Source organism: Engraulis encrasicolus, chromosome 2 (genome assembly GCF_034702125.1).
Source record: "Engraulis encrasicolus isolate BLACKSEA-1 chromosome 2, IST_EnEncr_1.0, whole genome shotgun sequence".
NCBI lineage: Eukaryota > Metazoa > Chordata > Actinopteri > Clupeiformes > Engraulidae > Engraulis > Engraulis encrasicolus.
In genome coordinates this window covers 51,786,258-51,799,427 of record NC_085858.1, presented here as the reverse complement: position 1 = coordinate 51,799,427, position 13,170 = coordinate 51,786,258, and the positions used below count along the sequence as shown (strand labels likewise).

The 13,170-nt window shown below is 44.9% G+C and overlaps 1 protein-coding gene across 1 annotated transcript in view; it reads left to right on the top strand.

The window, feature by feature from the left end:
* The window catches only part of grid2ipa (glutamate receptor, ionotropic, delta 2 (Grid2) interacting protein, a), a 50,174-nt gene that overhangs the window by 23,001 nt on the left and 14,003 nt on the right, over positions 1-13,170 (top strand). The window contains 7 exon segments of the mRNA XM_063218581.1: positions 63-344; positions 4,568-4,653; positions 6,021-6,090; positions 6,758-7,087; positions 8,366-8,517; positions 9,492-9,629; positions 11,727-11,833. Of these exon segments, the coding sequence (XP_063074651.1) occupies positions 63-344; positions 4,568-4,653; positions 6,021-6,090; positions 6,758-7,087; positions 8,366-8,517; positions 9,492-9,629; positions 11,727-11,833 (1,165 nt within the window).

The window sequence follows — 13,170 nt, the reverse complement described above, 5'->3', positions numbered from 1 at the left end:
CTCCTGTTTTCTCTAACCTCTTTCTATCCTTCTCTCTCTTCCTCCATCCGTACGTTCCTCAGGATCTTCATCCCCAAGAAGCACCGGCAGCGTTTCGACGATGTGGTGTCCCAGAGCCTGATGAGCCGCCTGAGGGGTCGCAGCTTCAGCGAGCACCGCCACAACCGCCTGCGCCGCAGCCGCAGCGAGGACCACCCCGAGCGCCTGCTGGTGTCCACGCGGGCCAGCTCCGTGCCACGCACGGCCCACGAGGAGGGCCTGCCCCCGGCCTCCCGCGGCCTCCGCAAGACCACCTCGCTCATCGCCGGGGGACACGCCAGCGCCGCCAACGCCACCAACCGCAGGTTAGGACTCACTAGGTACTGTAACGTGTTTACTAATGCAGCACAACATAGACCATACCCATAGAGACCATATAGGTCTACACATAGAGTTGCAAATACCAACGCGCCACCAACTGCAGGTTACGACTTACTAGGTAGTATGGTCACTAACTCATCACAACACAGCATATACACACCATATGCACAGAAAATTCCAGATACCAGTGCCACCAACCGTAGGTTACTTGGTAATGTGTTCACTAACTTAGCAACACACAAGTGCACAAGAGAGCCTAGAAAACCAGATGCCAATGCCACCAACCGCAACCGCACACAACCAACTGCAGGTTAGAACTCAAACATCTCTGTACCTTGGTTTGACTGGTTAGACTGTGGTTATGCCGTTGATGAAGTGTGTCATTTTTTCGAGCTAGTTTAGGGGTGCAAAAAGGCCAATATCTGTGGTATTTATTATATCCCCGAAACGCGGAGCGTCGGGGATGTGCACCGCCGCCGCCGCCGCCGCGTCCGCCGCCGCCGCGTCCGCCGCCGCGTAAGGTCTTTCGTGTTAACGCGATAACTTTTGAACGGATGTTTGGATTTGTCCCAGATTTGGTGTGTGAATGCTCTAGGGCAGGTTCATGAACTGATTCGAGTTTGGAGGTCAACAATTTCAAGATGGCCGAATTCAAGATGGCCGAATTTTTGTTTGGCCCATTACTTCTGACCAGGTGGATGGATTTGTCCCAGATTTGGTGTGTGAATGCTCTAGGGTGGTTTCATGAACTGATTAGAGTTTGGAGGTTAACACTTTCAAGATGGCCGAATTCAAGATGGCCGAATTTTTGTTTGGTCCATAACTTCTGACCGGGAGGATGGATTTGTCCCAGATTTGGTGTGTGAATGTTCTAGGGTAGGTTCATGAACTGATTCGAGTTTGGAGGTCAACAATTTCAAGATGGCCGAATTTTTGTTTAGCCCATTACTTCTGACCGGGTGGATGGATTTGTCCCAGATTTGGTGTGTGAATGCTGCAGGGTAGGTTCATGAACTGATTCGAGTTTGGAGGTCAACACTTTCAAAATGGTGGAATTTTTATTTGGCCCATAACTTCTGACTGGGTGGATTGATTTGCCCGGTAACTCCTTAATTTAATGGTTCACCATTTCAGTGAATCTACCATATCAGGTAGGCCTACAGTGTAATAACCAGTGTAACAATATTTAATACCATGTAATACTAGTGTAATACCAGTGTAAAAATAGGCAATACCAGGTACAGTGTAATAACCAGTGTAACAATATGTAATACCATGTAATACTACTGTAATACCAGTGTACAAATATGCAATACCATGTAATACCACTTACACACAAATAGCCTACATGATATAAGTACAAAATTGGTACATGGTGTCACACTGGTATGACGTGGTATTAAATATTGTTACACTGGTTATTACACTGTACCTAATGTGGTATATCCTCTGTAATAGTGAACCATTAAAACAGTGTTACCATTTGCCCCATTTTTTCCTTCATTTTCACAATAGTAATTTGGTTTTAAGCCTATGCACGTCATTGATCTATGTATAGATATTAAATATATTTATTTTATATTTTGTATTTATCATAAACGTTCATGAAAAGGTGGACGGGAGTGATAGGAATGATTGGGGACTGGAAGCGTCGCGTTTCGGGGATATACCTTAAGCAGTCGAAGGCGACTGCACAGGCAGTCTAGTTGAATGTCCATTTGTAGTGTTTTCCATCAAAAACCTGGATAGACATGATACACAATATACAACATAAAAGAGGCAAACATTCTGAGAGCTTGTCACGTACCCAACATCAGAAATGTTGAAAATGTTGCAAATGGTGTCATCAATTCTGATTGGACAGCCACTGAGAGTTCTGGGTTCCGGAGTGATGCTTTGATCAAGCGAAGCAGTCATCCCTGTTTGATGGGTTTGAAGAAGTGTCTGATTTCGAAATGATTTTCATTTCATGCAGTTGCCAAAAAGTGAAATCATCTGGACTGTGGCATCTGTCAACAACCTATGAGCAACGACTTGCCATGTGGACTAATACACAGGCCTCATGTGGATTCATCATCATCAGCAACAACATCAATACTCACATTGGGGTTACATGATTTGGACGTGGATATTACAGGCATCCTTACAATGATATTCTTCACACCATTGCATGTCATTCAACCTACAGTTTTACTCTGCTCACATGATTAGGGCTTTTAATTCATAAATACAGTATATTGCTGCATGGGTTTTAGTATGTATGTATGTATGTACAGTATGTACAGTATGTATGTTTATGTAAGCTTGACTTTAAATTCACCCCTGTTGACTGGGTCTGATCTCTGTTTTCCACATGTGGGGTGCAGGATTCAAATCTGGCCTGTGTTTGATCCTACCGCACACATTGGTCACACTGTATTCAGTCACCGTTAAATTGCCTTCAATTCAACCTTTTCGCACAGAAATGTGTTGAGCATCTGTGTGTGGTGATATGATTACCGCTGTGGAGGTCTTCGGGAATGCATATGTTGGTAAAATATAGCCTCGTTAAAATGCCATTTCCCTCTGCTACATGACACTGAGAAAAGGTTACCGTACATAAATATCTAATTTCGATTCTCAGCAGCCCGCAGTTGTTTGCAAAGTTTCATATCACACAATGTTTCCATTCTCTCTCTCTCTCTCTCTCTCTCTCTCTCTCTCGCTCTCTCTCTCTCGCTCTCTCTCTCTCTGGTATAAAGACCCTGCTCATTTTTACACCTGCTTGTGGTATTCTCATGGAAAGGCAGATGAAAGGGCTCATTTATGGATGTTAAGTCAGTGAGAAATAATTTTCCAACTCACATTTTTCTTCGCCTTTTTGTAATTAAACAGTCCACCGCATGAGATGTGTTTTTTCAGGTCTAGTTTCCCTTTCTCATCCAACATCTTGTTTGTTTCTTCAGCCTCATCCTGCTTTATAGCACCGCAGTAGATACAGCTGTGTGTGTGTGTGTTTGTGTGTGTGTGTGTGTGTGTGTGTGTGTGTGTGTGTGTGTGTGTGTGTGTGTGTGTGTGTGTGTGTGTGTGTGTGTGTGTCTGTGTGTGTGTGTCTGTGTCTGTGTCTGTGTCTGTGTGTGTGTGCTCGTGCGTGTGTGTGCGTACGTGCGTGCGTGCGTGCGTGTGTGTGTGTGTGTGTGCGTGCGTGCGTGCGTGTGTGTGCGCGTGCGTGTGTGCGTGTGTGTGCGTGCGTGTGTGGTGGGGGCAGTTGTGTGACTTCATGTTAATTACACAGTAAGGTGCAGGCACAGCAGCACTACAGTAGCTGTATCCTGATTGCTCACTGTAGTAGCCCGATTGCTGATCCGTCACTAACCTGTCAGTGCAATCACACCTGCAGCAACACTTATGCTCAATTAGCCAGATGCTTTTAGCACTCACCTGTCACCGCTATCAAAACACCTCTGCGATCCATTACAGTCACTTCAATCCCCTGCTGAACCAGATGGTACACATCCGCAGGGCCGGCTCTAGGCAATTTGGTGCCCTAGGCGAGCACCGATCTTTCCTTTTTGTGGAATTTGACATTGGCATCTGTAAACATGGTGTCATACATCTGATCGAGCACAGCTGATCTAGTACCATGTATATATACTGAGTGCCCATTAAATGTAAAGTTTAATGCTTTATTTAGCTTAATATTGTAGTTCTGTGGGCCCAGGACATTTGGTGCCCTAGGCGACCTAATAGTCTGCCTGTGCCTATAGCTCCGACCTTGCACACCCTACATGTTTACTGTAGTGTATGTCTTTTTTATTATTTTATTCTATTTAGAAGCATCTTGGCAATATGCCAATATGTGAGTTCGTTGTACTAAACTCATCTTCTATGGTCTCAATGATGCCTTTCATATTTGTTTGTCTGGCATTTACCAGCACGTTGTTGATATTCTATGTATGCATTTGTATGTTGGGTACTCTCTGAGTCCACAGTGCTCCCCACTATTTCAGATTATCTTTAATTTTTATCTTTAATAGCTGGTGGCTGTTCCCCTATGTTATGCCATTGAGATAAGCTCCATGTTAAGTTGATATGTTCAGCTTTTCTAACAGATGAATGTGATTAATTTCAGCAATTTCTACCATTCTTTGGTACCCTTCTCAATATATTCCTTTTTATGCGTATACACCTTCCTCTCTTCTCTTCTTCTGCGCTTCCTCTCCTCCAGGACTGTGCGAGTGTACAAAGGCAATCAGAGTTTTGGCTTCACCCTGCGAGGCCATGCTCCAGTCTGGATTGACTCCGTTATACCAGGTGAAGACCATCTCTCTATCTCTATCGCTCTATCTCTATCTATCCTATCTCTATCCAATCAAATGGGCTTCGGTTTTAGTTTTTTTGTACAACGAAGTCTGTGCAAATGAGATGAGATGAAATGACGAGCTGTGAGAACACGTTGAGGCTTTCAGTGCCAGCTCGGAGACTTCTTACTTGCTGCCTGGCTGTCACAGTCAGAGATCACAGGTGGTGGTGAAGAGAGGCTCAGGAAAGTGATGCCGCCAAAGCTTTTGCTTCTCACACTTCTTGGGAGAGAGAGAGAGAGAGAGAGAGAGAGAGAGAGAGAGAGAGAGAGAGAGAGAGAGAGAGAGAGAGAGACATAAGGCACCATGTGGGAATGTGTCAACCTGAGTAGCAGATTGATACACCAACGCTTCCACCAGGCCTTATCTGACTTTCATATGATCGTCTGTCTGTTCCCTGCATGCCCATGAGAATTATCCACATTTTGCCATGCTCTGTTCAGCATTTATTTATATAGAGCCCTTTTATGGTGTCCCCATTTTGTTTCTCTGTCCCTTAAGACATGTCCTCACAAGGTGCCTTTTTCAGTATGTGTGTATTTCATCTTAAGGTGGGAATATGCTTGCTGTGTGACCTAACTTGCACACACACCTTGAGCGAAGCGAGTGCACATACTGACTATAGGACTATCAGAACACTTCTTATGATGTTGGAGGTCTCATTTAGGAGGTAGTTAGCCAATGAGGCTTGACTCAAAAGTTACACCATCATTGTCTTTTTAACGCCACTGATCTATGCAATTTTAGAAGATCAACCCTAGAGGTTGTGTCAATATTGCACCTTCAAGTCAAGTCAAGTCAAGTAGGTTTTATTGTCAATTTCTTTACATGCACTGGTCATACAAAGAATTTGAAATTACATTTCTTGTGCACCCGTTTGTGTACCTTGTGTTTAAGTGTGCTACTATACGCAAATTTGACATAAAACATGGCAATGCATTTGTGCATGACATGTGCATGCGCACACATATTCTGCAGTAAGCATTCTGACTTAATTAAAATCAGAATAAAAATGTATTCTGATTCGAGAACATCATGCAAACACACTTGTTTGCTAATTTAGCTTTAAAAACAATTCTGGTTATTCCACACATGTTCGTTGCCACATGATGATGCAAGAGGCAATAACGCAGACCCAGTGTATGCATCCTCTACTCAATCTTGTCAAAATGCTATCTGATACACGTCTGTACAGAATTAAATCAAAGTGCTTCATGTAAACTCAGTGAAAAAAAAAATCAGAACTATTTATTTCAGAATTATAAATTCTGAAATGAAAACATCATGTTTGGTGACTCTTCCTTTATTCCTCCCTCACAGGGAGCCCTGCGGAACAGGCGGGTCTGAAGCCTGGAGACCGCATCCTCTTCCTCAATGGACTGGACATGAGGTGGGGGACAACAGACAGCAGACAGACTGTTATATTAGCACATCCTTTACCACTAAGAACACACATCCTTTCAGCTTTTATGTGTAAATCCATTTTTTTGCAATTTACTTTTCTAATTGTGCAATATCTAATGGACTAAATAAAATGAAAATGTTTGTTGAAACATGGGGTTCTTGTGGGGTTGCAGGCAGGGAAGGCAGACTTTTTGCACAATCATCTAGCACAAAGAGCCCACATCTTAACAGTTCTGTTAAGCTTATTATTCTTTTTTACATTTCTGAAAATAGGGGCCCATGAGGGTGCGGGGCCCACCGGTGAGTCAGTTCTGCGCCCCTAAGTATGAGGGGCCCCTTTAAGCCAATAGTGCCCGCGCCCCATCTCTCCCCCTGTCCAGCCTTGGACGGACCATTTGAAAGTCTGTGTGAGAGGGCTGTTTTAGAAATACCAGCATCGTACCATTTAGTTTTTTTTATTATTATTGAGAGGGGCTTCGAAAGGAGGTCTTGTTTTGAGCCAGTGAGCAGCCATTCTCAAAAGATGCTGCTCAGATAGTCTTAAACGTTGTTGTGCAGAGATGCTGCGCCCTGTATGAATGGCTTCAAATGGTTATAAGCATTATTCTGGGCTTGTCCACTCTCTAAACTGCATTCCCCAACCCCACCCCCAGGAGCTGCTCGCATGAGAAGGTGGTGTCCATGCTGCAGGGCAGTGGGGCCATGCCCACCCTGGTGGTGGAGGATGGGCCCGCCATGTTCGTGCTGCCCGACCCGGAGCTCCAGCAGCAGCAGGGCATGGGCATGGGGGTGGGCGGCGCCTCCCCCCAGGGCCGCTCGCGCTCCCGCTCCCCCGTGCTCACCTCGCTGCAGTGGGTGGCCGAGATCCTGCCGCCCAGCATCCGCGTGCACGGACGCACCTTCAGCCAGCAGCTGGAGCACCTGCTGACCCCACAGGAGCGCTACACCATCTGCAAAGCTCTGGAGGCCTTCTTCCAGCACAGGTGATGACGCAGGCACACAAATATACTGTATGTGCAGCTAGATAGATCAATCTAATAGCTTAGCTCACCCCTCAATAGCGCTACACCATCTGCAAAGCTCTGGAGACCTTCTCTCAGCACAGGTGTGGAATTAAGTGTCGTATCAGACAGACACGCGCTGTATACAGTATAGTACAGTAGATATATGAACCTAATAGGTCGCCAGCTGCAGGAGCGCTACACCATCTGCAAGACCCTGTAGCTCTTCTCCGAGAACAGGTGTGGAAATAACTATCGTATCACACAGGCACGCTGTATTATTATTCTTTTTTTGAAATTATTTATTTAGTCTATTAGAAATAAAAACATTGTATAGCAACAGTAACCATACATTGAAAGGAATGAATAGACAGGAATGTACACAAAAAGCCTCAAGACTTATTTCCATTGTGGTCCCTTTTGTGGCTAGGGCATGAGATGGCGTTCTGTATACGCTAGATGAACATAGTAGGTCACTCACCAGCTGCAGGAGCATCAGACACACCGTCTGCAAGGCCCTGGAGGCCTTTTCCCAGCACATGTGTGTAAATAAGGACATTTTCCAACTATGACTTAGTATCATGTCAGATAGACAGAGACATATACTGTATACAGTAGCTTGATAAACCTAGTAGTTCACCCCACAGAGGCGCTACTCCACCTGCAAGGCCCGGGAGGCTTTCTTTATTCTTCCAGTTACTGTACAGGTGCAGAAATCAGGACAGCTGAGACTTGGATACTTAGGCCTGTATTGAATAGAGGAATAGATCATAGATTAGTGTTTCTCAACGGGGGCGCTACAGCCACCCTGGGGGCCGTTGGGAAGCATTGGGAAGCCCTAAGGGGGGCATTGAGAAGGATACAGCTGAGTGGGAGAGGGGCTTAGATCCCATTGGGGTGCATTAGTCTATTTTATTTTTCAATACTAAGGGAGACATCGGCAAGCATTAGATGAGGTCAAGGGGCGTTGGGAAGCTTATACGTAATGAGGTCAAGGGGGCGTTTGTTCAAAAAAGGTTGAGAACCACTGATATAAATAGATCGACAAATAGACAGGTAGGTAGGCAGGCAGGCAGACTGACTGACTTATTTCCTCACCCAGGAGCTCTGCACCATCTGCAAGTCACTGTATGTGCTAAGCTAATGTATGCCATGCTTTCAGGACCCGATTGGCCACGACCTCATGCTCCTGGCTCTGTGTCTCAGGAGGAGACCTGTTCTTTTCTGGTAACGGGGTCACTTTGTTCTCCTGTCCTGCAGGAACGTGGACACGTTGATAGTGGACGTCTTCCCAGTGCTGGACACGCCGGCCAAGCAGGTGATCTGGCAGTTCATCTACCAGCTGCTGACCTACGAGGAGCAGGAGCACTGCCAGAGCAAGATCTCACGCTTCCTGGGATACAGGGTCACAAGTGCGTACAGTGCAAGTGGAAATCGAGCGGGAAATGAAGATTATAACTTGGGTTACAGTACATTTTACTACATATATACTACTGTGTATATATATAAAAATAAATATATATATATTTATGGAATGTCTCCTGAAGCCCCGAGGCCCATAAGGGTAACATTTGAATGAAGGTGGCTCCTGTTTGAGTAGATGTCTGTGGGCTTTGGTGAATGTCTGTCCACTATGACGGTTTCAATGACGCTGAATAATCTACCGTAGGTAGAGGGAGAGAGAGACAGAATATGAGACATTGTGAGCCTGTTTATACAGTATGCACATCAATAAACCGTTTATGATCAGGTTTTTGGAGTTACCGGTTTACTCAAACGCTTATGTAAACTGAATAAAGAGTTTTCATAATCGGTTTATTGCCGTTATCGGTTTATGAGAAATCCGATTTGCACAGGTAGGTTTTTGGCTAATAAACTGATTTCTGAAGACATGTATCCCGCATAATCGGGTTATTATCAGGTTATTGACATTCTAGAAGGATAAGTAGCCAATCACAAGCCTTAAATTCTAGCTTTGTGTCACACACTTTAGTGGAACACATGCAACCGACGGACTGCATGTAAACAGAAATAAACCGTTTACTCCAATAACCTGTTTATTCCAATAATCCGATTATTGCGGCCATATAAACGGGCTCAATGATAAGACCTTTCAACTTATGTGTGGATGATTTATGCTTTGTTGTTGTTGATGATGATGATGATGACAATGAGGATGATGACGATAGTGATGATGACGATAGTGATGACGACGACGGCGATGATGATGATTATTCCGGCGATGACGATATGATGAAGAATGTGTGTGTGTGTGTGTGTTGCAGTGGCCTCTGTGGAACCTGGATGTTTTACGTGTTGTTGTTGTTGAAGATGATGATGATGATGATGACGATGATGATGATGTGTGTGTGTGTGTGTGTTGCAGTGCCCTCTGTGGAGGCTGAGCCGGCCCCTGAGCCCCATCGGCGCAGCAGCTCCATGAAAGTGACGGGCACGGCGTACAGGGGCAGCGTGAGGGGACGCAGCTCTGACGACCTGGTCATCGGAACTCACCTGGGCATGGGTATTACTAACACGCACGCACACGCACGCACGCACACACGCACGCACGCACGCACGCACGCACGCACGCACACACACACACACACACACACACACACACACACACACACACACACACACACACACACACACACACACACACACACACACACACTACACTGACATGCCTCAACTACTGACACCCCAAACTAACAATTTAGAGTACGGTATTACCACAACACAGAGATATTCACCCAGCCATTTGTCAACATGTCATCTAAAGCTTTCTAAAACGTCTTTAAAAAAGCTAATGTGGAAGCCATAGTGTTCCATATGGTACCCAACTGTTTACACTTGATATCTAGATATGCTAGTGTGTAGATATCATTATCAGTGCATGGGGCAACCGTGACCTAATGGGTAAGGAGATGGGCTTAACATCAGAGTATTGCAGGTTAGAATCTCACCTTCCCACTCCTGACCCTACCCCACTCCACTCAATGGCTTAGGTGCTCTTGAGCAAGGCACCTAAGCCCATAAATTTCCAGGGACTGTAACCAATACCCTGTAAATAACTAAGTCACTTTTTAAAAAGTAATTTTGGGGACTTTTTAAGCCTTTATTAAATTCTATGAGACAGGATAGTGAGGAGAGACAGGAAGCAAGTTTGGGAGAGGGACACGGGGAAGGGCTGACAAAGTATCCGAATGCCGAAATCGAATCCCGGTCAGCCGCGTAGCAGACGAGTGCCCTACCATTAGCGCCATGGTAGGCCCCTAAGTCACTAAAGTTGATAAAAGCATCACTCAGCTAAGTGTAATGTAGTGTAATGTAATGGATGAGAGGTGCCCTCAGGAGGGAGATGTGTGTCAGCTGTATGGCAGTTATGTAACCGTCTCATGTGATAATGACACTTGTCCTGGATGAGGCCCACTTTCTTAAAGAATGTAAAAGAGAGATAGTATGTAGGACACACACACACACACACACACACACACACACACACACACACACACACACACACACACACACACACACACACACACACACACACACACACACAGAGATAACCAGGACACTGGTGTGTGTGAATGTGTGTGTGTGTGTGTGGGTGTGTGTGTGGGTGTGGGTGTGGGTGTGTGTGTGTGCAGTCACTCGTGCCTTTCCGTCTGTAGGTGTCAGCAGAGCAATCTGTGACACATTAAGTTGAACTACAAAGTAATTTACACCACAGCTAACCATGAGTATGTAAGCGTAGTGTGGGCAATCATAAACTTTCATGAGGGGACGTAACACGGATTGTGTATTTTGAATTAATGATTACTTATTAAGCAAGAAATAGAAGCAAGCCGTGAAAATCTGCTGGTAAACGTTGCTCTATTATTACATGGAACTATAACTTAAAGCAACAGTCAATTTGCAAGCTCAAAAAGCTTGCATGGATTATTGATCTTTTTTTATTAAGACCATTTTTAGGGACAAGCTCTGCATATTCTTGAGAGTACTTATAATTAAAATAATAAAAATGTATAGTATTTCAGCGACAGCAGCTCAGCCAAAAACATGCACATGACATCAGACATCACATGCACCACCCAAACATAAAGAATGTTTTCCACTCTTCTCTTATCATTTGTTCCACCTATCCTGTCTAACGATCCATATAATAGTAGTAGCAGAATAGTTATTTTCCTTGAGCCATACTGTACATCTCTCAGGTATAAACACCTCATTCATCCCAGACTCCAGTCTTCTGGCCTGGAAGATAAACTAGTGCAACCAGTCAGGGCCAGATTAATGCACAGGCTAGATATGGCTGCAGCCTAGGGGCCCCCTGCCAGAGGGGGAAAAATCAATATAATTGGAGAGATGTAACAAGATGTGGTATTGATAACTTTGCCATGTCAGATAGAGTTTGAAATCGTATTAATACCTCCTCCTCTTGGGTTGGAATGTTAATGCTGTCTAGGTAATTTTGTTGTGAAATTTGCCCTCAGTGGGGGCCTATAGCAACCTGTAGCCTAGGGCCAACAGGCCTTCTTAATCTGGCCCTGCAACCAGTAAAGTAACATACTAGTAGGGCTTGTGCTGAGAGTGCGCCCCCCTGTGTGTGTTTGAGGTATCCGCACGGAACCCATGGAGATGATGGGCATGAGGCTGGCACCTGGAGAGAGGCAGTCTGGAGATGGCACATCCCTACCCGAGACGCCCAACAACCTCACCAACGTAAGGACCTGTGCAACACACCACACAGATGTACGACGTTCATTATGTGTAACAGTTAAATCAATAATTTAGCTTTTAATAGTTTAATAGTTAATAGTTCAGTCGTTATTCATAGTTATTCTGTACATGACTTACTTCCAGAGCTGGGGTTACCATCCATCACATACAACCAGGGTGCAATTTGTTTTTTACATCTTCACTTCTTCTCAGTTTAATATAACTCCATTGGTATTGCTTATCAAATCTGTCCCGCTTACTGTTTTTTTTTGACAAATTGTAGCCTGCATACAACTTTTCAGATGTCACTTCCAGATATTAGGTGATGGTTCATGAAAGGTCATTGGACCAGAATTACTCAGAATTGGTTTTATTGGCCAACCCTACCAACATGTACAAGGAAGTTGACTGTGTGAGGAGGAAGTTAGGCCACTGGAACATGTCTGTGATCTAAGATGCCTCACCTCACTACATTGTCTTTGGTCATGGGTAAACAGTTAGGGCAACGGGGTTGCATCCCGAGGGTTATGGGTTGAGAGCTGATCCCAGGTTAGAGTAATTAACCAGCACTCTCCCCATCCTCCTCCATGACTGAGGTTCCCTGAGCAAGGTACCATCCCTCTGCACTGCTCCCTTGGGTCGCCATTTAGGCTGCCCCCTTTGCATGGGCGAGGCAGCGTAAATGCAATTTTGCAGTGTGCACTGTGTGCTGTGGAGTGCTATGTCACAATGACCATGGGAGTTTTCCCTGTGGGCCCTTCTTTCTTCATGGCTTCAACTTACCGAGTTGCAGTGTAAGGCAGTGAGGCGAAGCTAGTGGAGCACTGATCAGCATCACCATGACCTGTTAGAACTTACTATGACACTCCTGCCAGACTGTTTCATGTTAATGAGTTAATGTTAAAGTCAAGTTAATGAGTTTCCCAGTGGAGGTGACAAAAGCTGATGTGACAGTAGCAGAGACTGTGCTAGTGTTTGGGTAACAGGTGAAAAAGTAGTCGGTATTGGTATTTTACTGGGCTTGTTTGAAAGGGTCTATCTGACTAGCTGCTGCTAGTGGTTGAATTAAAGGAATGCATGTTTAAAATGAACGGTAGAGAATTTGATATGATAAGTGGAGTATATGATACTGTGATGTCTGGGGAAATACTATTAGTATTCTAGAATGTGTCGATGTGTCACCCAATGGAGCAGTGAGATGATGTCAAACAAGCCCAGTACTTTGGATGGCATGTGGTGTGTGGTCGACAAGGGCATAGCAACACATTCTGCGTCCTATGGTACATGCAGTGTTGCCAGATCTGCCTGACCAAATCCTGCACAAAAGCTTCTCAAAAACC